Genomic DNA, 27099 nt, shown 5'->3' on the forward strand with positions numbered 1-27099 from the left:
ATGAGAAGGCTTGGGCTGTAGTTCCTACACGGGCACAGTGCGGCATGGGAATTTTAAACACGTCATTGAATTTTTTCGCATTTATGTGCAGGCAGATTTCCTCAAGATATAACCTAACCAACAAAAATTTGGAAAACCGCAGACTTTGTCACTTTAAAGTTTAATATCTCAAAAACGGCTGAACCGATTTTGATGAAACATGTCTAAGATAAGAACCATCGCTAGAAAACCTGCTTTCAAATAATAAAAACCGCATCCGCGGGCCACCAATTTAAAAGCTACGCTGCCACAAATAGACACACAGACAGACAGACACACATTAGCGGTCAAACTTATAACACCCCTCTTTTTGCGACAGGGGTTAAAAATGGTTCGTCGCACTCAATGGTTTGTTTAAGTGCGAAGTCGAAGTTTAAGAAGTAGGTTAGATAGATAATGCATACTTGCACAATTCTCACACCGTCTAATCGAAGCTTAAATCACACATAGGTAATATAGAAAGAGTATTGCACACTTTCTAAATAATTCGTACCCATTTACTTATTACGTAACCCCAATGACATTTAAAACGCTATAAATATTCATATCACATTTCTATCGCTTTTCGGCGTAGCGCATCACTATAGTATAACCAAAATATGCAGACCCCTAATACAAAAAAATATTAAACAGTTTTTAATCGAAAAATCAGTTATGAGAGCTCAACTAACGCTGGCTTATTGGCATCATCAGTATCAAAAAGTAACAAAAGTAAAAAAATACTTTTTCAAAATTAGCTCTGTTTCGTTGTAATAAAGTTGAGTTTATGTCGAAGTTAGTTTAGTATGGGACAGTTGTTATAGCACCACAATGGTATACAATGGTTGTTTTCAATACGACAAACAATATAAAGTTGTGTACGCTATGGAATGCGAGTATCTATTGTTCGCAAGTGTGTTAGTATATGTTTGTTATTAGATATAATGGAATTGATAAAGTCACGACGTTTGTGCATTGTGTGATTTAGTCAAGTTAAACAAGTGTTCAATATTAACACAATCAGGAGCTGCCCTGAATCTACCGAACAAGTATAGCTGTATTTACCACATCCAATCATTTTTTACATCTCTCTCTCTCCCCCATCGTCTCGTAAACATTTTGGCAACCCGGGTAGTAAGCGAAGCGTGAGTTAGGTATATCAAGGGATACAGCTTCTCGGAGAAAGGCTACGCAAAGCAAGTCGGTGGGAATCGAACTGCTCTTTTCTTACATTATGTACCTGATACTTATCTTCTATTCTTTTTCTTCCAGCTCGAGAAAGAAGGCAAGCTACTGCATCCACCGCAGTCTCCCAACACGTCTCACTCGAACAATTCAACCTTGGAGACCAAACACGGGAAGGGCATCAAGAAGATCATATCTGAGAAGATAGCCACTACTACCCTAGAAAGAAACAAGAAAGAGAAGCTCCCAACGACGTTAGAGAGAGAGAATGAGAAGAACACGAAGCTAAATAAGACAAGGCATTCTGAAGTGCCTCAAACTACCAACAAACCGGAACGAAATAAGGTCAGACATTCAGCAGGAGATGTGATCATCCAAGCAGAGAATGGCTCTGCGAATATCGAACACGCTGAAGTCCAGAAGAGAGATTATGACCCTAAGAGAGGCATGAAATTCGGTATCAGAGTGCTACCGCCTAATGTACCTGATGATGGTGTGCTAAAACAAAAGAATGTAGAAAATGGCGTTGTTGCTGCTGAGAAGAGAGCAGTCGATGAACCGGATAAGCCTGAACCTCCCCGCTCAGCACCGGTCTCCCAAATCAAAGTTGAAAGCGAAACAGAAATTAAAAAACCTGTGGTCGCTAAAAGGAGAGAAAAAATGGCACCACCGATTCCCAATGCTAGAGCAAAACCTGAGGATTTAAACACGAGTGTAGGGTCTAAAACTTCAGAAGTCTCGTTAAGTACTTTCACGAGAAGTGACCTTAATTCTAGCGGGATTAAAAGAGACGAAAACGGCATACCACAGGAGTTACCGCAACATATGTTTGACGCCGCTAAAGCAGCAAGAAGCAATAGAAAGAGTTCTTCAGAAGTGTTGTATGAGAAAGAGACACTAGACAAAAAGGAAGAAGCGCCTAAAACAAGCAAAAAATCGAAAGGCAAAGCTCCGTCTCCGCCAGAGATTGAGAAAAACAAAACAGACGACAGCATTATAGAACAAATGAAAAACGTCAACGACTTCCTCAAGAGTGAGAAGCAGTTTTCAAGTCTTTTGCATGAGTCTATAACTTCGGCGAATACTACCACTACAACATATAATACATCGACTCCCAAAACCGTCAAAACCAGACCAGCTCCCCAACCGCATGTTGAAGATTCTATAAACTTCAGCCAAGATGACATAGACGATATTGTTACCAAACCCTTCAAAAGAGAGAGTGATTCCCTCAATAATTACTTCGAAGATTCTAAATCAAATCTGTCATCAAACCAAGACGTTCATTCGGTTGTATCTTTAAATCATAGCGATAAAAGCGAGAAAGGATCTACAACTATTGAGCTTAATAATAGTGATGTGACCATCCACAGTTCTCCTCTTGATGATACTATCAATTCTGCTTCAGATAATACTTCCATCTTAGATGAAAATGAACGTAAAGCCGCATCGCTAGGAGACTTGTCAAGGTTTGAATTAAGAGTCAAGACGAACATACCTTCCACAGGAACGCTAGAAAGAGCTCAAAGTCTAGATATTTCTGCCGAAGATGGAGAAATAAATGAGACATTATCTCCTAAAAAGAGGAAAGCTATGTCTGTTGTAGAAACTACTTTCTTTGATTCGACTGCAGAAGATACATTACCTGATATGGATGATGAAAAAGGGGTAATAATCAAACATAAAGAGCCCAGGCTTAGTTTGAATATAGCTAAGACTTCTGCAATGGAAGGGCTTAATACCTTCCAAAGAAATCGTCTGAAGAAGGCTTCGGAATTTGGTAATTTGGAGGATGCTATTGTAAAAGGCTCCACAAGTTCAGTGGAATCAGAAAAAGTTGAAGCAAAAGGCAACCAAAAGAAACCGAAAGAGCATGTTTCCTCCGAAAACGAGCCTCACGAAACATCAGATCATTTGGCAAGAAGAATAATAGATGAAAACATGAAAGTGCATTTGAAACTTGTCTCAGAATTCGCTAAATCCACTTCCGATGGAAGCAACATGAGTTCTTTAGACAGCACACAAGAAGTCAGCCCTAAAAAAGAATCGCCGGTCAAATTTGATGATAAACACATTTCCTACGACACTAACATTCCAGATGACTTGAAAGTCAGTCGGAATACCTACGCAAACAGTTTAGAAAGACCTAAATCTGACATGATGAAGAAACTGTTGGCCAAAAATCCTATTTTGAATGTCCATATTGATCAAAGCGTAAAGAGTGATGCGACGGCTAGTAAAGAAACTCCTACACCTATGACAGATGCGTCGAAATCCGCTATGCATCAACCAGACATCGTTAATTTCAATTTGAAATCGGCTGATCCAAAACTAAGAGAGTATGATGAATTTGTAAGCAACATTCGTGTGGGCTCTAACAACAGTATGAAATTTGATAAAAAACCTCATATGGAAACGTTTTCCCGCGAATGGTCTCAACCGGAACACAGCAGTAACGTTGTCACCATAACCACTGAAAAGATTCAGCCAGTAGAAGAACAAAAGAAATCTTACACAAAAAGCATAGAAATAGGAGAGCCTAATGTGAGATTAATTCCAGATATCGTTGAAGGTATCAAGAGAAAAGCTGACGATAAGGACGGAATGACACTGTACATGGAACCCCCGAACATGTCGTTAACAATGACCCAAGAACCAGTTCAAAAAACTGTAACAGTCAATGTAGCTGAAGATGAATTAGGCAACAAAATCATCAGACAGAACGTAGAAACGGTCTCTACTCAATACATAACAACCGAAGGTGACGCTCCTTTACAGGTTGAACAAGTAACATTCGGCATTACTAAAAATGCTGATTTAAGTGAATTGAATTTAGAAGAAGGGGACGTTGCTGATATCGATAAGAAGATATTAGATGAAATAAAGCGACAAAATCCAAACATGCATTTTACAAGCGACGAACCAGCTTACACTAGAACGGAAACTATTATTCTAAATACTGAATTAGATGAGCAGCAAGCGAAAGCCTTGATGGACAAAATTACAAAGGACCCTAGTTTCATGGCACAAAAATCTCCTGAAGAGTTATCCAAATTAGGAATAAGAATAATTAGGGAATTGGATGACGTACAAGACAAAACTGATGACACGGTCGAAGTTACCAAAACGCGGTACACTATCAATCCTGCAGCTATGTCCGACACGCAGAAACATAGACTGGAAAGTTCCAAAGAATCAGAATCAAAGAAAGATCACATAACAGAGATCCAAGTGGTCACACCGAGGACAGAAAAACAGCTAAAGGAAAAAGATAAAACTTCGAGTAGGCAGAGAGTGCCTACGAACGAACCACCGCTGTCATACGAATTGGACACAGAACTCCTGAACGACTTCATAACGAATGAGCGACAATATTCAGCCAAACACCAAGACAAACGAACGAAAACGAACCAAGCAAACGAGCCAAAGAAACGGCACTCCGATTTCGATCTACCACGCAACAGCCATATCAAGTTCAGAACTGCGACTTATGAATCACCAAAGGGTACAATTGTGACAAGCACCGATTTAGAAAACAGGAGACTATCACAGCTCGACCAAATGCAGTTAAGAGCTGACCAAAAACCGGTGATATCCGCTAAACCAAGCAGCATACCCGTGAAAGCAGAAAAGCCCAAGGTCGGGGTATCGTCTAAAATTCCGGTTTTCATGAGTCAAAAGTCGCTGAGTCAGGAAAATTTGACAGATAGAACGTTCTCTGTACCAAGTTCTCCTCCCCCCAATCTGAGTAGTAGTTCTGGCAATATTTCGGTCACTTCCATCAAAAGTAGCTCCCGAAGCCCTAGTGGGGGTAAGTATTTGTAAAATAAACTGTACGAGCTCTAATGCATATCTCACATAGATTTTAGAAAGACATAGCATAAAGATGCTGATAAACTTGAGCATTCACTTATAATGAGCATTCTAGCGAATGTTACATTACAGGTAAAAAGCTCACAAAAAAAACAAGAGCGATTTAGCGATCATTCTAATGAGCTTTCAAGCGAAATGACGGTATTTGCTTCGAGCTCTTTACCGAGCATGCGTCCGACATCATCACGAATATGACATTTTTGACGAGCATTTACTAGAGCGTATCCTAGAATGATTGTATAAATGTTCGCAGCACTGTTTGGCTCTCGCCTGTATGCTTGGCTCTGTTCATTCGTTGTTCAGTTCGAGAAATTTAAAGATGGCGAACGCTCTATGTTCTGTTACTAGTGAATGCTCAAGTCAGCACCTTTAAACAAATACTTTTCTCCATGTTTAACGACACTAAGAGTAACCTGTGTACCTCAACAAACCTTCACTGTCATGGACTCATGTTTCTAAATTACAAAAACCGTATTAGCTTTTAGGTTTACGTAAGTTGTAAATGTTAGATATAAGTGAAGTGTAAAAATCATCGAAGAATCACGTAAGTGCCTTATTTTCTGTCGAAATTATGAATCTTATTAATACTTAATACGGATGTAACGGATGTGCCTTTCTAATTTTATTACATTTTTACTAATAAACTAAGATTTATTTTGATATTTTTGTGAATTTAGGATGTTAAGGAGCTTCCAGTTGACAGTTTATAAATCTAAACTTACAAAATAAATACACAATGCACGACAAAATTTGTAAGGAATAATTTCGCCAGCCGTTGGATTTTGTTTTTGGAGTTGACAAAAGTTATTTAATCGTTGCTCAAAATGTAAATGTATCATTTCTATATTGGCGTCCGCGACGGGGTTGCGCGACCCACTGTTTCGTATTAAGTTAGTCACGCGACGCGGTCGTTTGCATACGTCACTGCAAACATCAACTGCTGTGCTGCAGTTACAAAGCAGTGGGTCGGTTGCGGTCGTAGGTCGCGGTCGCCAACATCGTAACGAGTTTAGGATATGAATGAACATTTACTATGGAAAATCTTTGCAGGGATGTTTGTTTATTCGCATTTACCAAACCACTCGCTGAATTATTCAGAATCCATTTTGTTATGCTTTGTGTATATAAAACAACATCGCGGTTGGGAGCTACGTTTGATTTCGGTTGTGAGCGTAACATTTGGTATATTAGTTGTAAGTACTTGTCACAATATACAGATTCTATACAAATGCATTCCAGTACCTAAATATCAGATTAATTGAGATTATAATTTATTATAAAAATAGTCTAAAGTTTACATTTTGACATTCCGTCCTGAGTTTTACCATATACTAGTTTTATTGTTTGAAGAGTGAAGTTTCGGGGCCATTTTATAGTATAGTTAGTGTATTTATTATTAAATATTATGTTTAATCGTGGCAGCTAAATTAGGCCATTGTTTTCATCGAAATGTATACTTTCAATAATTGACCCAAACCAAAATAAGAATGCAAATATTTAATTTGTTAATGGTTTTTTCCCTCAATTAATTAGTAACTTTTAATGTTCAAATTAGCTTTCAATTTGGAAGTTTAGTTTTATATAAGTTTCGGTAGATGGCGTTAGCAATGTGACTTCAATGACAGGCGAAGTATCGATAGATAGCGTTAGTGTAGAGAGGTCTGTGACGTTACAGTCGTTGCGCTATCGAATGGCTGTATTGTTTAAAGGCGCGGCCACATGCATGTCGCGTACCAAATCTGGTCACGTGACGTACAGCGATAAAGCTGAAAATGTTAAGCTTTATCGTTGGAAAAAAACCTCTTCAATTTCGGCAAAAAAACTCTTATTTTTTTTTCATTCACTCCAATTTCTTTTATTTTTACCACTGCCACGACTACTAAATGATTAAGAAATCAGCTTCCAAGACCAAGATCATTCCTGCAAGCAGCCATTTTGACGCAGCGACTTGACGCTACTTTTTTGAGTCGCGGGAAACTCAATATCATATTTAAAATGGGGTCACGTGACCAGATTTATCGCTGCAAACGAGCGACGAGCGACTGCATGTGGCCACCTTAACGTTTGACAAGTGCAATCAAGTGACAGTTTTTGTATGCGAATTCAATTTGTCACATTTGTATCAAATGACAAAGTTGCCGAACAGACCTCACGCACGATACCTCAGCACGATACCTAATAGCCTGTCACTGAAATGCTAAAATAAAATTTAATCAGTCAGAAGAGGTTATGAGATGACGTTATAACTTAAGCAATAGCTTAAAAATAATCAGGTCGCATTTTCGGATAAAATATACTTAATTATAATAATGTGATTAATAAATAACAGTTACAAGAAATGTATTATTTTGTTATGATAAAGCATTAGTTATTTGTTTTCGGTATAAGTATTGTATGAACGCTTTCGCGGTTGTATTATTTAACCTACAAATAACAAGTTATTATCACAGTTATACAATTTGTATTTTATTGATGTATTATAAATGAAATAAAGACAAGTTTAAAACGTTTTCTTATCATTTATTTGAAAGCAATCCGCAAAAGTCAACTGTAGAATACCTTATTTAATTACATCCTTGAAGGATATGAAACTACCGTGAGACTTACAATAAACTAAAATGGATAAATCCCATTTTTAATTGAGTTTAGCGTGACATGTATCGGACTAATTCGTAGTCCTTCCTCTAGGAGCACACGCCACGGCGGTTGCTGCAAGAGGCACACTGCGCGCCACCGCTCTGCTCGCGACTGTTCGAGGAAACAGGAAACTAATACCGGCACACAACTACCCACGTTTTCATCTATTTTTTTATTATTATTGTCAAATGTAGGATAGGTGCCAAGTCATTTAGCAGTTTTGATCTCGCGGGCTCTTGGGGTTAATGTTATCAACCAAAATGTATTATTTTTATTGAATCAGGCGTTACTTTGCGGAGGTCCATATCAATGAACTAAAATAATTTCCTTGCTCACCCGCAAGGTTAAGGTCGCGGGTGAGCAAGGAAATTATTTTAGTTCATTGTATTATTTTTAACTCGCGACGCAAAAAGAGGGGTGTTACGAGTATAAGTTTGACCGCTATGTGTCTATGTGTGTGTGTCTGTGGCACCGTAGCCCTTAAACGAGTCAACCGATTTGAATGCGGTTTTTTTAAAGCAGTTTTTCTAGCAATGTTCTTAGACATGTTTTATTAAAATCGGTTCAGCCGTTTTTGAGATATCGAACTTTGAAGTGACAATGTCGGGGGTTTTCCAACATTTTGTTGTTTAGGTTATATTTTTGTGTGTCTGTTACACTACATAGTGAGTCATAGTGGTCGGTTTAAAAGGTTTAAAGCTACAAATATTTGCCAGTGATGACGTCAATGGATTACCAAATGATTTAGAAGAGTGCGCTACATATATGCCGTATTTGAGTACTTTACAGACTGAAATGGAAAACAGAGTGAATAGGCCGGTCGGTACTGAACTGAACCAGTGAGATACGACATGTCGGCGTCATCTGTACCCTTAGTGTAAGTTTTCGGTTACAAAATACGTCTCGATCGCGTTCGCGTTAAAATCTCAATTTGTATGGAAACACGAACAGCGCCTCTAGCGGAACGTTTGCAATGTTCGTGTTTCCATACAAATTGAGATTTTACGCGAACGCGATCGAGACGTATTTTGTAACCGAAAACTTACACTGGGGGTACTGTTCTGTGCAGTGTTTACCATCAGGCGAGATAGTGGTCAATTGCTGGTCGTTCGAAATAATAAACTTTTCTTTAGGTATACAAATTTTTCAAAAAGATTTCCAGAGTTAAATCAAAATTAAATGTGGTTTTTAAGAAATTTATTAGACAAATCACCAATCTTCATCTGAGCTATAGATGGATGAGCCGCCGTGCCGTTCTCTCTTGAACTCTTCTCTACACGACTTCTTACATTGTTTGTTGAACTTCGTCTTCATCTTACGTTTGCAAGCGTAAACGGAGCAAACTTCGTTTTTAGCTTTTTTACAGGCTCTCTTGCATCTTTTTATTGTTTTGCTGGTACATGACCTAAGGCTGTCTCGTAATTTGTCATCATCCGATATATTTTTACCTTTTATTGGTATTTCGTCTTTAACAGATAACTGGCTTGGTTTCTCTGTGTGCTTTTCTTTGGAAACATCTTTTTCCGTTTCTTCTTCTGTTTCGGTATCTTCAGATTTGTGAGATGCACGCAGACTTTGTGCTTCTGCCTAGAGCAACAAGGAAGGTCATTTCAACACTGAAAGCCTTTGTGATGTGAAAGTCACTACCTACACCTGTCAAGGAAGTTTCCCTCGGGACGTGGCACGACAACGTTATCCGACTATGCCAATATATCCGAATATGTCAGAGTATCAGGATTTTTTATTCTACCATCGGACCAAGAGGATATTCACGCAATTGAATCGTAGGTACTTCTGTAGTCAGAACTAATAGAACCTTTTCACAGCTTTTCAATAATGACATCTTTGATGCCTGCATTCGGCTTATCACTTGAAATTATTTGCGTAAGGATTTCACAGTTATACGGGGCTTAAGTCCGAATCCTAACCTTTTTTTAACAGATGTAGTAGGTACAAGACCTAGACGTTGGGTCGCCATAGTTTTATTAAGAAATTATTTATTTCGCAGGAACATACACAGGTGTTACAAATAATGTAATAAAAATATTACATAGGTACATGTCATGTTTGTCCTGCCCCAATTTGGCATGCAAAATCTTAACCTAATCGCAAATTAATAATCTAATTTAAAAGCAATAAGTACTTCATTAAATTAATTATATACTTTATCAAAATATTCATTCAAATTATAAAATGGTCGAATAATCAAGAAGGATTTTAATTTTCTACGAAATTCACTAATATTATTACATTGTTTTATGTCCTCATTTAAATACCTAATTATAAATTTAAATACTATTATATTCAAGACTCCTTTTAAATGTATGTAATTCTTAGATCCTGGTAATTGAAGGTCAAAATTCAATTTACATAATCTACGTGGTCTACTATTGCTATTGCATTTAAAACTGGCCTTATTTTTATAAACAAAAACGCAAACCAAATTATGTAAAGAGATATCACAGTCAGTATTTTGTGTTTCACAAAAAGTGGACGGCAATGTTCTAGAGGTTTTGCCCTTACAATATGCCTAAGAGCTTTCTTTTGCATCACAAGAACACCGTTTACATGAACACACCTCAAGGCCATACTTACCTTATTAAGCTCTCAAAATACGCAAAGTAAACTGTTTTAACTAAAGACCCTTAACTAAAGAACTAAAGTCACTGACATAGCTGGAAAAATATGCAAATTGAAGTGGCAATGGGCAGGCCACATCGCTCGAAGAACAGATAACCGTTGGGGGAGAAAGGTCCTCGAGTGGCGACCACGAACCGGAAGACGAAGCGTTGGCAGGCCTCCCACCAGGTAGACGACATCGTGAGAGTGGCGGGAAACCGATGGATGCAAGTGGCGAGTTGTCGTTCATTGTTACGTTCTAAGGGGGAGGCCTTTGTCCAGCAGTGGACGTCTTCCGGCTGATGATGATGATGATGAAACTGTTTTAAGAACTGTAGAGTCTAACATTTAGTTATTCCTTGTTTCAACATTCTTAAAAGTTTGCGCTTTATAAAGTACTATGAACCCACACGAGAGAGAGAAAGAGAGAGAGAGAGAGAGAGGAGACATTCTTTAGAGAGAAATGATGAGTACACGATAAAAATAATTAACAACGATTTCAATTTCAAAATATACTTTATTTCGTGAAGTATAATTGGTACTACTGGTCGCCTCCGTTCACTTGAACACGTCCTCGCATGCTCTTTTACACTCTTTTTTGAACACACGTTGCAACTTGCTAGTGCACTCAAAAGTATCGCATACTTCGTCCTGTACTTTTTTACAAGCTTTTATACATTTTTTACTTTCACTACTAGCCAAGGTTTCGACTTGCAAGGTCTCTTTCTCATTCATTTTTTGTTTCATAGCACCCCGTTTCTTTTTTTTGTCCTTTTTCAATTTCGATCTCGTTCGAGGATATGTTCCAGTTTCCATTTCTCCCGATTCCGAGCTGGAGTCACCTGATGCGCGAAGATTTGGGTCTTGCTCCTAAAGTAACAAGAAGGCTAAAATTTCATTTCTTAATAAAGAATATTAAACAACCCACAGGTTGAATTATAAATGCGAAAGTGTGTTTGTATGTTTCTGTGTATGTCCGTCTTTCACGCCGTAACGGAGCAACGGATCGACGTGATTTTTGGCATAGGGATAGTTTATGGGCCCAAGAGTGACATAGGCTACTTTTTATCCCGGAAAAATGCACAGTTCCCGAGGGAACAGCGCGCGATAACCGAGTAGGTACCACGCGGGCGGAGCCGCGGGCAAAAGCTAGTAAATAAATAAATGTGATTTTTTTCGTCCTTTTCCGATAAAAAAGCCGTGGTGGCCTAGTGGTTTGACCTATCGCCTCTCAAACAGAGGGTCGTGGGTTCAAACCCCGGCTCGCACCTCTGAGTTTCTCCAAATTCATGTGCGGAATTACATTTGAAATTTACCACGAGCTTTGCGGTGAAGGAAAACATCGTGAGGAAACCTGCACAAACCTGCGAAGCAATTCAATGGTGCGTGTGAAGTTCCCAATCCGCACTGGGCCCGCGTGGGAACTATAGCTCAAGCCCTCTTGTTCTGAGAGGAGGCCGTGCCCAGCAGTGGGACGTATATAGGCTGGGATGATGATGATGATGATTTTTTTCGTCCGTTCGCAATAAGGTTATTTTATGACTAAGACTAGGTATAGGTTATAGTGTCCCATCGACCTTACGGTTTCGGTTAGGGCAAGTTACCACTTTATTCGAGTTTCAGCTTGGTTTCACAGTCTTTGAATCTCTTGATTTAACTAGGCTTAACAGTTAAAAATTATTCAAGACACGTGACAACAATAAAACTGTAACATCAACGCCCAGTCCACAGGGCCAGCTAAATCGCATTATAAATTTACAATGCGAAAAAAATGCGTGAAATCGAAGCAATTTTATGCATAATCCGTGGCATGGCGGAGTTTGTGTAGAGGGTGGCTGAATAGAAAGTAGATTTCGATTTGTGTCCTAAAACGTAAAATACTTAGCACTGTCGCTACTGCCGGCCACGTAGCTATTTGAAGTACTCCTATACTTGATTTGGACAGGTATTTAACTAAACGTAAACAAAACAACGTCAATTGGTGTCTAAAAAAAAAAGATTCTCATCTCATTTACATTTCTGTATTGAAATACACTAGTATAGTTTGTATTACAATGATAGACAAGTAAAATGTTTAAAATCCTTGAATTTACCGGACCAGGCAGCTGAAATTTGTTTACATTCAGTTAAATACCTATCCAAACCAAGTATAGTGAAGGTTTTGTACATAACTTTACATAAGTACTTAATATAAGTACGTAGTGTCCAGCGTTTTGAGGTGCAGTTATTTTGTATCTTTAAGGAGTAGGTAATTATTGTAATACTTATACAAAACAACCATAATGTCTAGTGATGTTGCTTACTATAACAGTAAAACATTACAATAAACCCTACTTAGGTACATAAATAAATTAATTTATCAAGAAATATTAAGAAAATACAAAATATCCATATAGGACTAAAACTACTATTAAATTAAAATAACTAAAACTAAAACTTTAATTAAAAAAGAGAGGTGGGCCTCTTGGCATGGTGCCCATCACGCAGGCAGCATTCCCGCGTTGAACTGCGATTGAGAATATTGAGATTCTTTGCGCGAGAAAGCTGTCCGAGGGTCACCAACGGTGCTAGCTGTAAATCAGCGCTGGGGTGTTTATTATTAACGCTTCAGCATTATGCTGAGCCAGCGTCCGATTCACAACCGGAATGACACATAGGATCCTTCATTTTCTTTCCTTATTGCAACTTCGTCATTAAACGTGGTAGGTACTACTCGCACAAAATGTGCTTAATTACAGAGAGCGGAATTTTCAGGACATTTTTAACGCCCGACGCAAAAATAGGGGTGTTTTATGTTTGACTGCTATGTGTGTCTGTCTGTCTGTCTGTGGCACCATAGCTCTTAAATGAGTGGACCGATTTGAATGCGGTTTTTTTCTTTAAAATTAGGATGTTTATAGCGTTAGTTCTTAGAAGTCGGGGTTTTCCAACTTTTTCTTGGTTAGGTTATTTGACCTGTCCTAGACTTGACTTCACACTTATCGACTACCTACCTAAATGATGTCGATATTAGACTTTAAATTAGATTGTCGTAAACTTATCATGTTATGTGGAGCGTTTATTTCCGCATACAAATAGATATTTGACTGTAAAATAAGTACTTAAGTAGTTTAAAATCGGAAAATATAAAAAAAAACAACATGAAACATGAAATTAAAAAAAAACGATCTGAACTGAAATTATTAAAGTAGATTTTTTTTTCCATTCATGGTTCATTGCGTATGACAATTTCACATTTACAAGTGCTCGAAAGTTAATTGGAACTATTGGAAGAGATCGCTCTTTAACATAAGGTCACCTATTGTTTACTTCTAATTTTAATCTTCATTAGTACGTATGTTATATCGGAAGTCGATAAGTGAGAAGTCACTATGACAAGTCAAAAAATGCCATGAAAATTCCGCTCTCTGTAAATTAAAGAGATTTAAGTGAAAAACTTAAAATACTTAAACAGATATTTTTTTTACAAAAGTTAGCAGTCCTCGAGGTTGAGGTCGAACAGTTACAGTACATAGTATTTTTAGGTGGGAAGTTCCGAAAACGCGTACGTCGGTGGCAGTGGATGCGTTAAATAGAAAACAAATTGACCATTTGCTGCATAATATGGTGCCAAAAGTCATTGGCGCCCTAGGGACAGCGCGCGCGCAGCGTCGTTCTTACCCCTCTACTGTGGTGAATTCCTCTCGAGGATGCTGTCAAACAACTAACATCTGAGGACCCCCGAGAGAGGTTCGCCATCAGACCGAGGTTTTTAAGGGCAGCCTACGCTAACACTGCATTTCCCTAGGTGTGTAGCGGACAATTGCCTTTATTTTAACAAAAATCGTTTTATAAATTAAATATGCTACTTACTTATGTACAGCAAGCTTATTATCACAGCTGAGTGAGGTATTAAAATAATGAAATAACAGTGTGCGCTTTAGTTACGCACAAATAAAATGAGTAAGTAAATTGAAAGAGATTTTGTGGATAGTTGTAAATTCTAAATTATTCATTTGACTCCTGTTCATAATTTGTATGGAATAAAACCAATTTAAAGTTCAACATTACTTTATTTCGCCAGTCACCACTCATCAGAACTGGACCCACCCCCAAACCTTCTGCAGGCTCGTTTACATTCCTTCCTAAACTTCTGCTTAAAGCGGCTGTGGCACATATATACTGAGCAGCCTTCCCTTAAAGCATCACTACAGGCTCTCTTACATCTTTTAAAACCTCTTTTGTGACAGGATCTTAAAGTGTTCTCGATGTAATCAGTTCTCAACGTTTCGTCTTCAGCTTCCGACAGGCTTGAGTTATTCAATAATCCCATTATAGGTCTAAGCGGTGCGATTCCAATTGTATCGTCATTATCGTCAGATTCATCGGACTCTACTGGTTCTTGTTGCTAAGGCAAGCGTTAAGGGTTTATTTCATAAAAATATTAGTCACTTCCTGGTGAAACTGCGGAGGTAAACCTCGAGGCGAATGATTGTGAAATAGGGTAGGTTTTTAAGTTATTTAAAAGCAACGGTGCACCTTTGAATCTAGGTTCTACATATCTTTTCAGTATATTTGCATTAGTGATATTATAATCCACCACAGTTTGTAAGCGCCAGCGATTAATAACTTTTACGTCCTGAATTTTATTCTTTGTGTCCGTGCGTACCGTAAGTGTAGCTTAAGTCGAGCTACATACACAGATAACTGGCAGCAAAGAAGCTAGCATGCAGTGCATAGAGCAAGGTTGGCCAACCCCAGGCCCGCGGGCTACAAATCGACCCGCCAAGGCATTTGAAGTTGCCCACCAACGTAGTTGTGGCCCGGCGTCGTCTTAGACTTAAAAAAAATTGCCCACCATGAAAATCTTTTCACCAGCCCTGCCATAGAGCGTTTTGAAACTGCCTACTCCCTAGCAACTAAGTAAAGTTGAAATGTTATATCGCATCTTATTTTAAAACACCACTAGGTAGTTATACTAACATACAGTTCTAATCTAGCGCCAAGAGCGTTCAAGCCCAGGTCCTTTAGTACCTACTGACTTAAATAGAGCTTACCGGTAAAACCAAATACGCCACAATCTCGGGGCCACTGCCGTCATCATCATCTTCTGAACTGTCTTCCGACTCCCCACCTCTTAAAGTTTGTCTCGGGGGGTACGAAGGGAACTGCTGCAATCGGCTCATCCTCTTCAAAGTATCGTACCGTTCCTTGTTGACGTTAACTATCGAGTTTAGGAGGGTGCTGAACTCTTTGGCATGCTTCGCGTCGTTTATTTGGACCTTCAAGGCTTGGTGTTCGGTATCGTTGAGCGCTGTGACCTAGAGAATTTATAGAATTGTGAGAACTGTAGGTAAATCTAATGTTTTAAGTAGCAGAAATACCTACTCTTATTTAGGTTAACGAATGGATGGCCTAGTGGTTAGAGAATCAGACGAAGCTTGAGGTCCAGAGTTAGAAAACCCGGTCGAGGAAGATATTAAGCTGTACCATAGCAACTCTATGATACAACTTAAATAATAACTGTGTGATGAAGCTGTGGGTATCAAAACTGTAGACTACTTTCCTTGAATGTAAAGGAAGTGGATCTAACAACTCAAAAGACCAAAGATTTTACTGACATAGAGACATTTCTAATTACACCTCAAATGGTTCGAAGGACCATTATATGTTTTGGCACAATAAAACATATTATCGCGCGCTGTTCCCTCGGGAACTGCATTTTTCCGGGATAAAAAGTAGCCTATATCACTCTCGGGCCCATAAACTATCTCTATGCCAAAAATCACGTCAATCCGTTGCCCCGTTAAGGCGTGAAAGACGGACAAACACACTTTCGCATTTATAATATTAGTAAGTATGGATAGATAGGTTCGTATGACCGCTCGCATCGGCGTATATCGTGCAACTGTCAGATTAACAGGTTACTTGATGTGTGTACGTCTTGTACATACTGTATTATACGTACACCGCTGTCTAAAGCAAAGCCAACGAAACAAGATATACTTGATCTTTGTCTGATACTTCATTAAGTATATTATTTTATTATTAAAATTTTGCTCCCTTTCTGTCTCATAACATATAATTTATCTCGTCTCATTGGCTTTGCTTTAGAGTGTAGCGACTTAAAATAGAATACCTGCGTGCAAATAACTTTACAAGCAACTGTACAGGCTTATGTTTCGCTACAGAACTTTCAGTACCTACGCGAATCTGACTCGCTTTTGGCCAGTTTTTTTTCAACAATTGCCTATACCTACTTGGTTTGGATAGGTATTTAACTAAATGTAAACAAACTTCAGCTGGCAGATTTGTTACATTCAAGGATTTTATTTATTTATTTCATTGTAAAGTCATGTACATATTTGTGAAAGGTGTTACATTTGGTATTATTATTAGTTAGTCCATGACGCCCTGCAAGGGCACACAATAGTTACAATTATGAAGCTATCAATTACTTATTACAATGTCTAAAATTTATAGTGAAATGTTAATGTCAAGTTTCTGTTCATGCACTGTAGGTTTTATTTTAATTTCTACCCATTACATAAAATGTACAAAACTATAGGTACATTGTCAATTAACTAAAAATATTTAAGTACTAACTTTATTTCATGTGGACGAGCCATTGAGATAAGATTTCAGAATATGTTTAAACATTTTACTTGTCTATCATTGTAATACAAACTAGACTAGCGTATTTCAATACGGAAATGTAAATGTTTAGATAGTTTAATAGGAATTTCATTATTTAAGACACCAATTGACGTTGTTTTGTTTACATTTAGTTAAGTACCTATCCAAACCAATTATAAAATACTTTAGGAATAAAACTTACTATTTGTACACATATTATTGCAGTTGCAACTGCAACGTGAAAAACGGTCATCTCTCCAACCACTGAAAACCTTATCTTTCCATTTCACTAGCCAGCACTTGGTGTTCAGTGAAACAAGGAAACTAATTGAAATTGTGTTTAATTAAACATTGATTGGGTTGACTTTATATATTTCCATACTTCAGTATTATAGAAAGAACAAGCGTTTTAAATTTTTAATTTGATGAATTTCGTCAGTCACTCTAAAACTTTGTTCTGTTTAAAAATTTATTATACCTACCTACCTACCTGCTTAACAAATTTTTAATTCAAATTCAAATTATTTATTGTTTGTGAGGATTGGGTTACATTGTTGATACAGATAACAATTTTATAAATTAGATACACCAATTCTCTACCTTTTCAGGTGTACAAACAGAACATTATAATAATAATATTAATACTCTAATTAAATGTCAAAATAAATTCACAAAAATTAAAAATAATAAATATCCATTACTCACATTACAATAATAATAAAATAAAAAAGTTAAATTAAAAATAACAAATATCCATTAGTCACATTACATATTCAAAAATTCATTAATAGGTACTATAAAAACATTTTTGTACAAGCCATCCACGAATCTGCGATTTAAATACATTTAAAATCATGTCTTTAAAAATATCAGGTAATTTGTTATAAATTAAAATACACATCACGTACGAGTTCTTAGAAGAAAGTGCTCAAAGTCAAAGTCAAAATATCTTTATTCAATTTAGGCTATAACAAGCATTTATGAATGTCAAAAAAAATCTACCACCGGTTCGGAAAAACCTCTGCTGAGAAGAATCCGGCAAGAAACTCAACGAGGCAAAGGTGCTAGTTTGACAGGGGGTTTATATAAAGTGTATTTATACTGTACTCTAGTTTCACGTGAACAAATGGAGTTGTATCTACAAATAGGTATTTATATTTATGGACAAAAACACAAACTTCAAAAATATACATACTGGGAAAACTGAGGATACTCGTATGTTTTATAAAATATGGTCGACAGGACACTCTGGCTAATAGCAAACATAGCTCTAATGCAACGTTTTTGTGTGATGAATACTGCATCTCTATCATTGCAGTTTCCCCATATCACCAGTCCATATCGCAAAAAGGAATCTACATAGCCATTATAAGCAAGTAGAGCTGCTTGAACAGAAACTGTTTGACTTATTCTTCTGAGAGCAAACACGAAACTATTTACTTTGGACCGTACGCTATCAACATGCTGTTTCCATTCGCAATGACTATCGATTATTATCCCTAAAAATCTTGTATGTTGCACTTCTTCAGCAGACACATCTTCAAAGGTGATATTTAATTCCTGTGCTCTCCCTCTGGTTTTACAGAATTTGATGTAATTAGTTTTACTTATATTTACTTTCAAGTTATTTATTCTGAACCATTCGACCGTATTAGTGAGCGCCCTGTTTAAATCATCATTATACGTTGATAAATCCTTGCATTCTATAATAATTGATGTGTCGTCTGCAAATAAAATACTATTGTGGGGCAAGCATTTTGGCAAATCGTTTATATGGCAGTTGATCATCGGAAGACGATTTAAGCTGATTTAAACGGAGGCAGGCACGATAAATCAGGGCGTGCTCTTCAGGGCAATAATTATTCGGACGTACATTAACCGCACACAGCCGAAGGCCTCCCATTACATGGACTGACGACATCGTGGGAGCTGCAGGCAACCGTTGGAAGTAAGTGGCGAGTTGTCGTTCGTTGTGGCGTTCTAAGGCCTATGTTCAGCAGTGGATTTCTTCTAGCTGCATGATGATGATAACACTAGCTTTTGCCCGCGGCTTCGCCCGCGTATAATTCGGTTATCGCGCGCGGAACTGTGCATTTTTTCGGGATAAAAAGTAGCCTATGTCACTCTCTGGCCCATAAACTATCTCTATGCCAAAAATCACGTCGATCCGTCGCTCCGTTTCGATGTGAAAGTCGGACAAACATACAAACACACACACTTTCGCATTTATAATATTAGTATGGATTAACCGCATCTATGTCTACAATCGCCAGTTCCTCCCGAGCACACACTGAGTCCATGGGTTGTGTGTAGCGTTAGAGGGAAGGGCTGACCCTATATACCTACTACGACGTGCAAAATTAGAACTTCGTATCTTGCCGTCCCGCTCACAATTATTTTATTTAATACGAGAGTAAAAGGGACGGTACGATATGAACTTCGATTTTCGTAGTAGCCCCAGAGGCTATTTAAATTATAGCAGGGGCGGGCAACCGGTCGATCGCGACTATTAGTCTAGTCGATCGTGGCAAGGCAAAAAATTATAAATACTGAACTATGCTGTTTCATTTAAGATTTCAAGAAGTATGTCATTGGTAGACCGCAGAGGGTTTCGTCTGGAAACAATAGATCTTGGGTCTAATCAAGTTGCCCACCCCTGATATATAGCAATCTAGCGAGCATTCAAGCGAAACGACGGAAAAATTTGCTTCGAGCTTTTAGCCGAGCATCTGTCAAACAATAATTATTTTTTGACGAACGTTTACGATAACTCAAGTCTTAAACCGAGTTTAGCTCGACATGTTTCGGGCAATTTCGTAGCCCTTCTTCTCAGGAGCACGCGACTCGGTGTGCGTGTTAGGGCAGCCGCCGAGTCGCGTGCTCCTGAGAAGAAGGGCTACGAAATAGCCCGAAACAGTCGAGCTAAACTCGGTTTAAGACGTGAGTTATCCGTTACAATATCATTATTTAGAGAGCGTTCCCTAGAGATTGTTTGTGTAAATGTTTGTAGCTAGTAGTATGTTTGTAGTGATGTTTGGCTCTATGCTCGGCTCTGTTCCGTATTCGACAAATTAAAAAAAGATGAATGCTCATGTTATCAGCACAGCACCGTTAAGGAACAATTAAATATTAACTGATCTCGAAGTGCGGAATTAAGGATACAGGGATGTTTTAAAATTAAACTATCATGTTTATATTCTTATCGAGTTGTTTAATTCAACACACTTATACCAAGCATAACTCTATTATGTACATTTCTTAGGGCCAGTACAGACGGAATGCATTCCAGCTGCATCGTAACCAAACTGCCAACTGCAATCGAACTATAACGAAAAATGTATATAATGTTGCGGTTACGTTGCAGTTGGAATGCAGTCCATCTGTACTGGCCCTTATAGGTAATAAAGTAATAAATAACCTTTAAAAATTAGGTTTTAAAAAGTAGCTTTGTGGTTATAATGATTAACGGTATAATTACATTATACAACGTGTCCCTACCCTCTGGACAAAGGTGAATAGAACATGTTGATAAGGGTAGAGTATTTCTAGCCTATTTTCAAAGCCTCACACTAAAACTCCACAGTATTAATGGAGAAATGACTGATTTACGATATAATAGTTGGGAACAGCCTGTACAGTCAGGACTGTTTATTTGTAACCCACTTAAGATCAAATATCTGTCATTTTGTATCACAATTCAAAGGACGTTTTCACGAAATGGGTCCTACATTAACAATCGTGACCGTACATACAGTCATACAGATGTAGTAAATAATGTTTTGCCATCGTATTTTGTCGGAAAAGTTCGCATTGATCTTCTTTCTCAACTAATTACTGAAACTAATTGAGAAAGCCACGATGAAAATCATTATTCAATAGATCTGTACATTATATATATATTTTATATTCATCTAATCAAATCATTTGCAATATTAATTATTAATAGAACATTCCTGAGATAAAACTCGATTTCTTCTATTTCGGTCTAGAGGGTGGAGACATGTTGTATTATATTTGTTACAAGTAGACTCTACCCATGATTATGAATCATGATGACTGCAACTGCATTAAAAAAAATGAAACTCAACATCCCGTAACAAATATAAATATTTGTTAAGGTAGCTTTCTATTGATACAGTAAAATAAACTGAATCGTAAACCAGGGTAAACCTTTTTGCCACAAATGTAAAGCCGAGTTTAGACCTACAAGAAAAATCGTGCAAATTGCATTACATTGCGGCGCTCCATTGATAATTATAAAATCGTTGGCTTTACAGCCTCGCAATGTAATGCAAATACGAAATACGAAAACAAAATTAACATACACACTGCAACATGCCTTGAAACTGAAGTGGAAGTAGGCAGGTCACATAGATACCAGGATAATAGATGGATATTACAAACAACAGCGTGGCTTGGTCCTGCTGGAAAAAGACAAAGAGGATGGCAAAAGAAAAGATGAATGATGAAATTGTAAAAACAGCTGGAAATAACTGGATGAGCACTGCAAAACAAACAAAAGAGGAAAGAGATGGAGGAGGCTTTCACCCAATAGGGGCCATATAGTAAACTATCACAAAAATATTTTTCTCAAACATGACATGAAATATGGATGTTGTGTTACAAATAATAGGCCGAGAAGTATCGCGCTGCAGGCGCTGCGGCTCAGCTGCGTGCGCGCGGTCACTCTAGCGGCCTGCAAAGAGATTTCATACAACCTTGCAGGCCGCTGGCCGGCAATGCGACCGTCTTTTGTTTCAACGCGCGCTCTGCGAGACGCACGCGGCCCACGCCCAGCAACACCGCCCGCAGCCGCCGCGCCAGCAGCCACACAACAGGGCGACCAGACTAGCGTCCCGCCAGCTTGATTTCTTGTTTTTTTATTTTATTTCATGTAATGTTTGAGAAAAACACTATACAAGCCTCGGCCGGAACCTGGGGTTGCCGGCCTCGCATCCCTATCTCTATGTCTATATCTGCTTGGCCGGCAACCCCCTACTTCCCGGCCTCTACAGTAATGTACTATTATATATAAACTTATTGTACTGTATGAATAAGTGAAGCTTTAATAATAATAATAATGTAATACAACTTGCATGATTGTTCTTGAAGGTCTCACCAGGCTTAATGTTAACATTTCATACATTAGGCAAAGGAATTGTGTCCGGCAGATTTTCTACCGAAATTAAAATTACAACGTACCACTGGAACTCAACAAAACCAAACATTTGCTCGGACATTAAAATGTAATCTTTTTACTCCTCACATTTTGACAACCCATTATGAAACAAGTTATGTCACACCACTGATATCTTGACACTTTTTCATCCAATATTACTTTTTAACCAACTTCGAAAAAAAGAGGTTATCAATTCATCACATTTTTTTTATAAAGCATCCCGTCGTCATTGAGGCTATGATATAAGCTAACTATGTAGAACTTTGCCTATAGTTTTTGGTGTCCAGTATTTTCTTGCCACACATTGCGCAGATCCCTTTCTTGTATGCACATGCCTGGCAGTAGTGGGAGCCTACCTGGTGCACTTTTGTTCGGCAAATTCTGAAAAATTAAAATTCAAGTTATTACTAGCTGTTCATAATTAAAACCAGCGCTGCGGTTTCCCATGCCAATATGCTGAGTATGACCCATTTTGCGTCTCTTGGCACTATAATTATTCTTTTATTTCTTTGTCTGCACTTACTATCAGGCGAGATAGGAATTACTGGCCAGTTTTTAAGAAAAAAAAAACCACATCACGTTTTTCATCAGAGAATAGTGTGGAAACTGGCACGCTCGCTTTGCTTGTTACTTGCATTTAAGTGCTTGTTTCTCTAAATATAAAGAACTAGGTAATTATCAGATTAACTGTAGGTAAACTCACTTGCACTCTTGAAACTTCGCAGTATATGGATTGTAACGTCCCTTCTTCGCGGTCAAAGCCTTGTTTTCTCCCACTTTCCTGCCTCCTGACTCTACGGTATTGCGCGCCCCCGTCTTCCAAGGGTCCGGAGTGATCACACGCCCAAGTTTCTTTTCACATTTCTCGCAAACCATCTTGGTAATTTGTTTATTTTGGTTACCAATGTACAACAAACATAACCTATATTCTTTCTTGAGTGTTTGTCAAGGCGCCGTAAACTTATTCAACGTCTAGTTTTATTACAATTAATTAGTGAGTTTATCTTTACAATAATTAAGGGTGTAGCTTTAATTTACTGTTAAATAACTGCAAATAACAATAATATAATAAGGGCTGACTGACACTGACAAGATTGAAATGTCACATCACTCAGATATGACGTGACGTCAGTTGCAGGGTTGCTAACCGTAGAACTATTTTTCCCGTACAAATCTCGTTTTTTTGGCTGCCAATACTCGTACGGACGTACAAAAAAACGATGAAACGAAAATTGAATAAAAAAAATATGCAAACATTCCCAATCTGCTTACTTGTGAAATTTATATCTACACAGTGAATCACGGCCTATAATAAATATTTAATTTACCGATAAAAAAAAATCCATATTAAAATTCCGTCTAAAATTCTACGAAAGTGATAGTGATAATGACCTCGTACTATTATGAAATCATACGATTGACAACCCTGACAACCTCTCAAAATTTCGTCTGTACAAAACGAAACGACTAAGGCGACAGAATCATACAACCGATTTTAAAGTTTTGATTATAAAAAATATTTCTATAGACTAGAGCTCAGGAGTCTGCCAAGATATATTTAAGTACTTTATGTATAACTTGACTCACACAATGTTATCGACTATTTATTTATATAACAAACTACTATTTATTGAATGCATTGTTGTAAAATCTGAATCGATATAAAACGTTTTTATCGTATTGTCAGTTTTAAAAGTTCCTCAAACAATTTGGAGAATTCCCCGTCTTGGTACGAGTAGATACATCGTGGTTCCACAGATCTAGAATCGTTATAAATTGTCATGCATGTTAATAAATCTTTGAAGATGCGATGCTTGACTACCTTCTCTGTTTATTCTAACAAATTAAACAGTCTAAACAGAGATGGAATTAATTTTATGTCTCATAAAATACCAAGAACTTAACTGAGTCGTGACACAGGCTACCCTGATATTTTGAAATATGTTAATACAATTATAGGATGCTCCAGAGAAAGTTAAAATAACCAAACCTACATATACATATAGACCAGTGGCGTAGCGTGGGTATTAGCTGCCCGGGCCGGAAGAAAAACTTGCCGCTCTCTTAATTGTTTAAGTTTAAAAAAACTAAGACGTCATTATTGTAGAAAGGGCATTTCCCGATTTCGTCATAGTATACTCGTAAGTAATAGAAAATTTCGTGCTCATTCTAATCGGTCTGAATCTATAATTTTAACATTTGAAACTTAACGGTAAAATTTGCACACGTTTTTATTTAAATTCATTTGAAACACCGAAACTATTAAAAAAGTGTTAACTTCTATAATAAAAACATAATAAATGCCGCAAAAAAAGTACATGTAGGTATTTTTAGTCCATTTGTGTTCGAAATACCGCGAAACGTGTGTTAAAATTTGACCATTAATTCAAACCTTAAACGGAGTATAGCTGCGATAAAATCCGATCCGATGTCCGATGGTGGACATCTACCTGTCTCGGTTAGACAAGAAGACGACACCGGAAAAGGTGTTCGAGCACGTCCGCGAGGCAGTAAAGGGCCGGTTACAAGGAGCCCATCTAGAGCTGTCCATCCTCCCGCTCGAGTCTCAAAGGGCTAACAATTTCACCTTCATTTAAACTCCAAGTGCCTGCCAAGCACCAGGCAGATGTTCCAGTGCTCCGACTTCTCGGGTGTGGTATTCCGTCTTTTTAGGGTAGTGACGAAGACGACTTTCAAAAATCCCTAATTAGTTTTTTTTTATGTAATTTTTGAGTTTTTTACATTACAGTACTTTTTACATGTCTTGTTTTGTAAAATTTGAAATTTACAGAGCATAGGTGTTTTAACTGTAATGCTGTAATTTTTTTGTTGATAAAAAAAACTGAAATATATTATTATCTAGATATTATTCAGTATTATTTATTATGGAACTTTGCCACCTCCCCCAAAATTGCCGCCCGCCGGGGTGAACGGCCCCCCTCCCCCCACTATGCTACGCCACTGGACAAAGGTTGCAGTAGCGAGTACTTACTAAAATACTAACTTACCCTTTTAATTTCGCGGTCGTCTAATCTTCGGATGGTTTCGCGAAATCTTTCTTCGATTGTTATACTTTGGTTTTCTTATCGGGTAATTATTCCATTGTATTATACCTTCTCTGTTGTAACTACTCGAATGAGGTTTTGTGTTTTTTATGTTGGCCACTTCAGCAGACTTTGCGTTATCAAAAAATACTTCTTCAGATTTAGAATCATCATTTTTCATTGAGGATGTGTTGTTTTTCGAAGTACTGTCTACGGTGACTTCTAATTGGTCTTTGGACTTAAATTCTGTGGTTTGATTCGAACTTACCACAGGAGATACTGTATTAATAGTAGAGTGTAATTCTACAGGTGGTATCGACTTTGAAATTTCATTTATTGGTTTTTTGTTAGTGTCATAATTTTCATTTACTTTCTCTAGAGGCAAAGAATTTTTATCGATATTTTCAGTAGAATTATATAATTGATTATATAAATGTAACAAAGACGATTTAATACTAGCCTCGACGGCTGCATTAGTTATGTCCGTTTCATAAAAAACTTGGCTCTCATTGCCTTCCTTTTTTATAACTCTCACTAATTGTATTTGATTACCAGAAGAAACTAAATCGTTGTTGTAAATACTTTTAATATTTTTGAGATACTGATCATAGGTTATGTTGTGTTTTATGAAAAATTTTGGTTTATATTGCATTGTAGGTGGATGGTTGAACACGTACGTTAATTCTATAACTGGTTGGTCTTTTTTCTCAATGCTAGATGGTATTTCTATATGTGGCAATGAATCCAATGGTGATGGTTCATGTTTTTCCTGCAAATTGTCTTTATTTACAACCATATTGGAATCGTTCTTTTTATTGTTCTCAAATTCAGTCAGACTCTGTACAATGCCTCTTAATTTGGTTTTGTCTTGAAAGTTCTCGGAGAGTTTACCAACTTTTTAAATCTTTCATGTTCAAATTTATCTGCCATCATCTTTAAAGATCCTTGCCTTTACCCTTTGAAAATATTTGTATTGTAAAGACGGTATTTGTGTTAAACTAATTTCTTTATCTCCTATTATTTCCGTTGCACCTGTTTTTAAAACTGTCAGAACCGTTTGTAATTGTGGTGGCAGTTTATTGTAAATTACTTTAAGCAGTTTTTCGGCGACAGGTAAATTTTCCATTAACTTTTGTAGTCATTAATATTCAGATTCTTTAGTTTTTGTTTTATTACTTTTAAACTGTTAATTTTACCTGACCCGAAAATATTCTTTAACTTGTCGTTTCGTAAGTGTGTGAGATCTGGAAAGTGCTTATGTTTACTTCTGAGGTTAATTTTCAATAATGAAAGTAAATTATCAATATCATAGTCTTCATGGTCTTTGGCTACTTTCATCAAATTCTGTGTTATGTGTCGGGCTGTTTCCATCACTTAGATTGGAACTATCATTTAAATTAGCTGTATCATGTTCTGATGACTCTTGAGAGTAAGCACCTGATTTTGTTTGTTCTATCTGGTGTTTAGTAGTATCTATAGGCAATGGTTTTAATGCATTTAAACTAATATGTTCATGTTTCAGAGGGATTTTAGGTTTACAATCTCTATTTTCTAACAATTTCCAAATAATAGCTTCAACGGAGTGCAAAAACTGTGTTCCAGACGCAATTTTTTCACAAACTAGGTGGATAGATTCTAACACTATATTAGCATTGTCTTGTTTTGTGATTACCTTCTCAATATTTCTGTAATAAGGCTGTGACCTATGAAATATGGTCGTACGCAAAGATCTCACCAGGCGTGATTTGATATATAAGTCCAACGTTTCTTTATTGGGATCCTCGTGATCTTCGTCAGACTCGAATTCTTTAGTCATTATATTGGCACTATCGTCACTTGTCAATGAACTTTTTATGTATTTAATTTTGTTTTTTCGTTCATTTTCTGAACTATCTGACATTCTAACTTCACCTGAAGAAGAGTCAGAGG

The 27099-nt window shown here is 37.4% G+C and overlaps 3 protein-coding genes across 6 annotated transcripts in view; 1 reads left to right on the forward strand and 2 right to left on the reverse strand.

The window, feature by feature from the left end:
• Positions 1-5147, forward strand: part of LOC141444022 (uncharacterized) — a 70823-nt gene extending 65676 nt beyond the window's left edge. For both annotated transcript variants that reach the window (XM_074109461.1, XM_074109459.1), the window contains exon 5: positions 1291-5147. In XM_074109461.1, coding sequence (XP_073965562.1) covers positions 1291-5028 — 3738 coding nt within the window. In that variant the 3' untranslated portion in view covers positions 5029-5147. The remainder of the gene's footprint in view (positions 1-1290) is intronic.
• Positions 5148-8895: 3748 nt separating this feature from the next.
• On the reverse strand, positions 8896-17292 carry LOC141444162 (uncharacterized). 3 transcript variants are annotated; one of them, XM_074109614.1, is made up of 3 exons: positions 17150-17292; positions 15369-15632; positions 8896-9300 (listed from the first exon to the last, which is right to left on the reverse strand). In XM_074109614.1, the coding sequence occupies exons 1-3, from the start codon at positions 17198-17200 to the stop codon at positions 8923-8925; spliced, it is 693 nt and encodes a 230-aa protein (XP_073965715.1). In that variant the 5' UTR covers positions 17201-17292; the 3' UTR covers positions 8896-8922. The 3 variants fall into 3 exon arrangements, with proteins under 3 accessions (XP_073965715.1, XP_073965717.1, XP_073965716.1); XM_074109616.1 differs by lacking the exon at positions 8896-9300 and adding an exon at positions 10830-11202 and having other exon boundaries at positions 17150-17286; XM_074109615.1 differs by lacking the exon at positions 8896-9300 and adding an exon at positions 14365-14719 and having other exon boundaries at positions 17150-17290.
• Positions 17293-20137: 2845 nt separating this feature from the next.
• Positions 20138-23520, reverse strand: LOC141444386 (cysteine-rich PDZ-binding protein-like). Its single transcript, XM_074109941.1, has 2 exons — positions 22830-23520; positions 20138-22507 (listed from the first exon to the last, which is right to left on the reverse strand). The coding sequence occupies exons 1-2, from the start codon at positions 23000-23002 to the stop codon at positions 22378-22380; spliced, it is 303 nt and encodes a 100-aa protein (XP_073966042.1). The 5' UTR covers positions 23003-23520; the 3' UTR covers positions 20138-22377.
• Between the last annotated feature and the right edge of the window lie 3579 nt (positions 23521-27099).

This window comes from Choristoneura fumiferana, chromosome 29 (assembly GCF_025370935.1).
Source record: "Choristoneura fumiferana chromosome 29, NRCan_CFum_1, whole genome shotgun sequence".
NCBI lineage: Eukaryota > Metazoa > Arthropoda > Insecta > Lepidoptera > Tortricidae > Choristoneura > Choristoneura fumiferana.

Bases quoted from the DNA above. Each gene is read 5' to 3' on its own strand.
- LOC141444162 (XM_074109614.1), bottom strand. From the start codon at position 17,200: ATGACCGTTTTTCACGTTGCAGTTGCAACTGCAATAATATGTGTACAA. The intron at 15,633-17,149 runs GTAAGTTTTATT...TAAATTCTCTAG, and splicing joins CAATAATATGTGTACAAATA to GTCACAGCGCTCAACGATAC. The intron at 9,301-15,368 runs GTAAGCTCTATT...TTGTTGCTCTAG, and splicing joins TGGCGTATTTGGTTTTACCG to GCAGAAGCACAAAGTCTGCG.
- LOC141444386 (XM_074109941.1), bottom strand. From the start codon at position 23,002: ATGGTTTGCGAGAAATGTGAAAAGAAACTTGGGCGTGTGATCACTCCG. The intron at 22,508-22,829 runs GTGAGTTTACCT...TTAATTTTTCAG, and splicing joins GCGAAGTTTCAAGAGTGCAA to AATTTGCCGAACAAAAGTGC.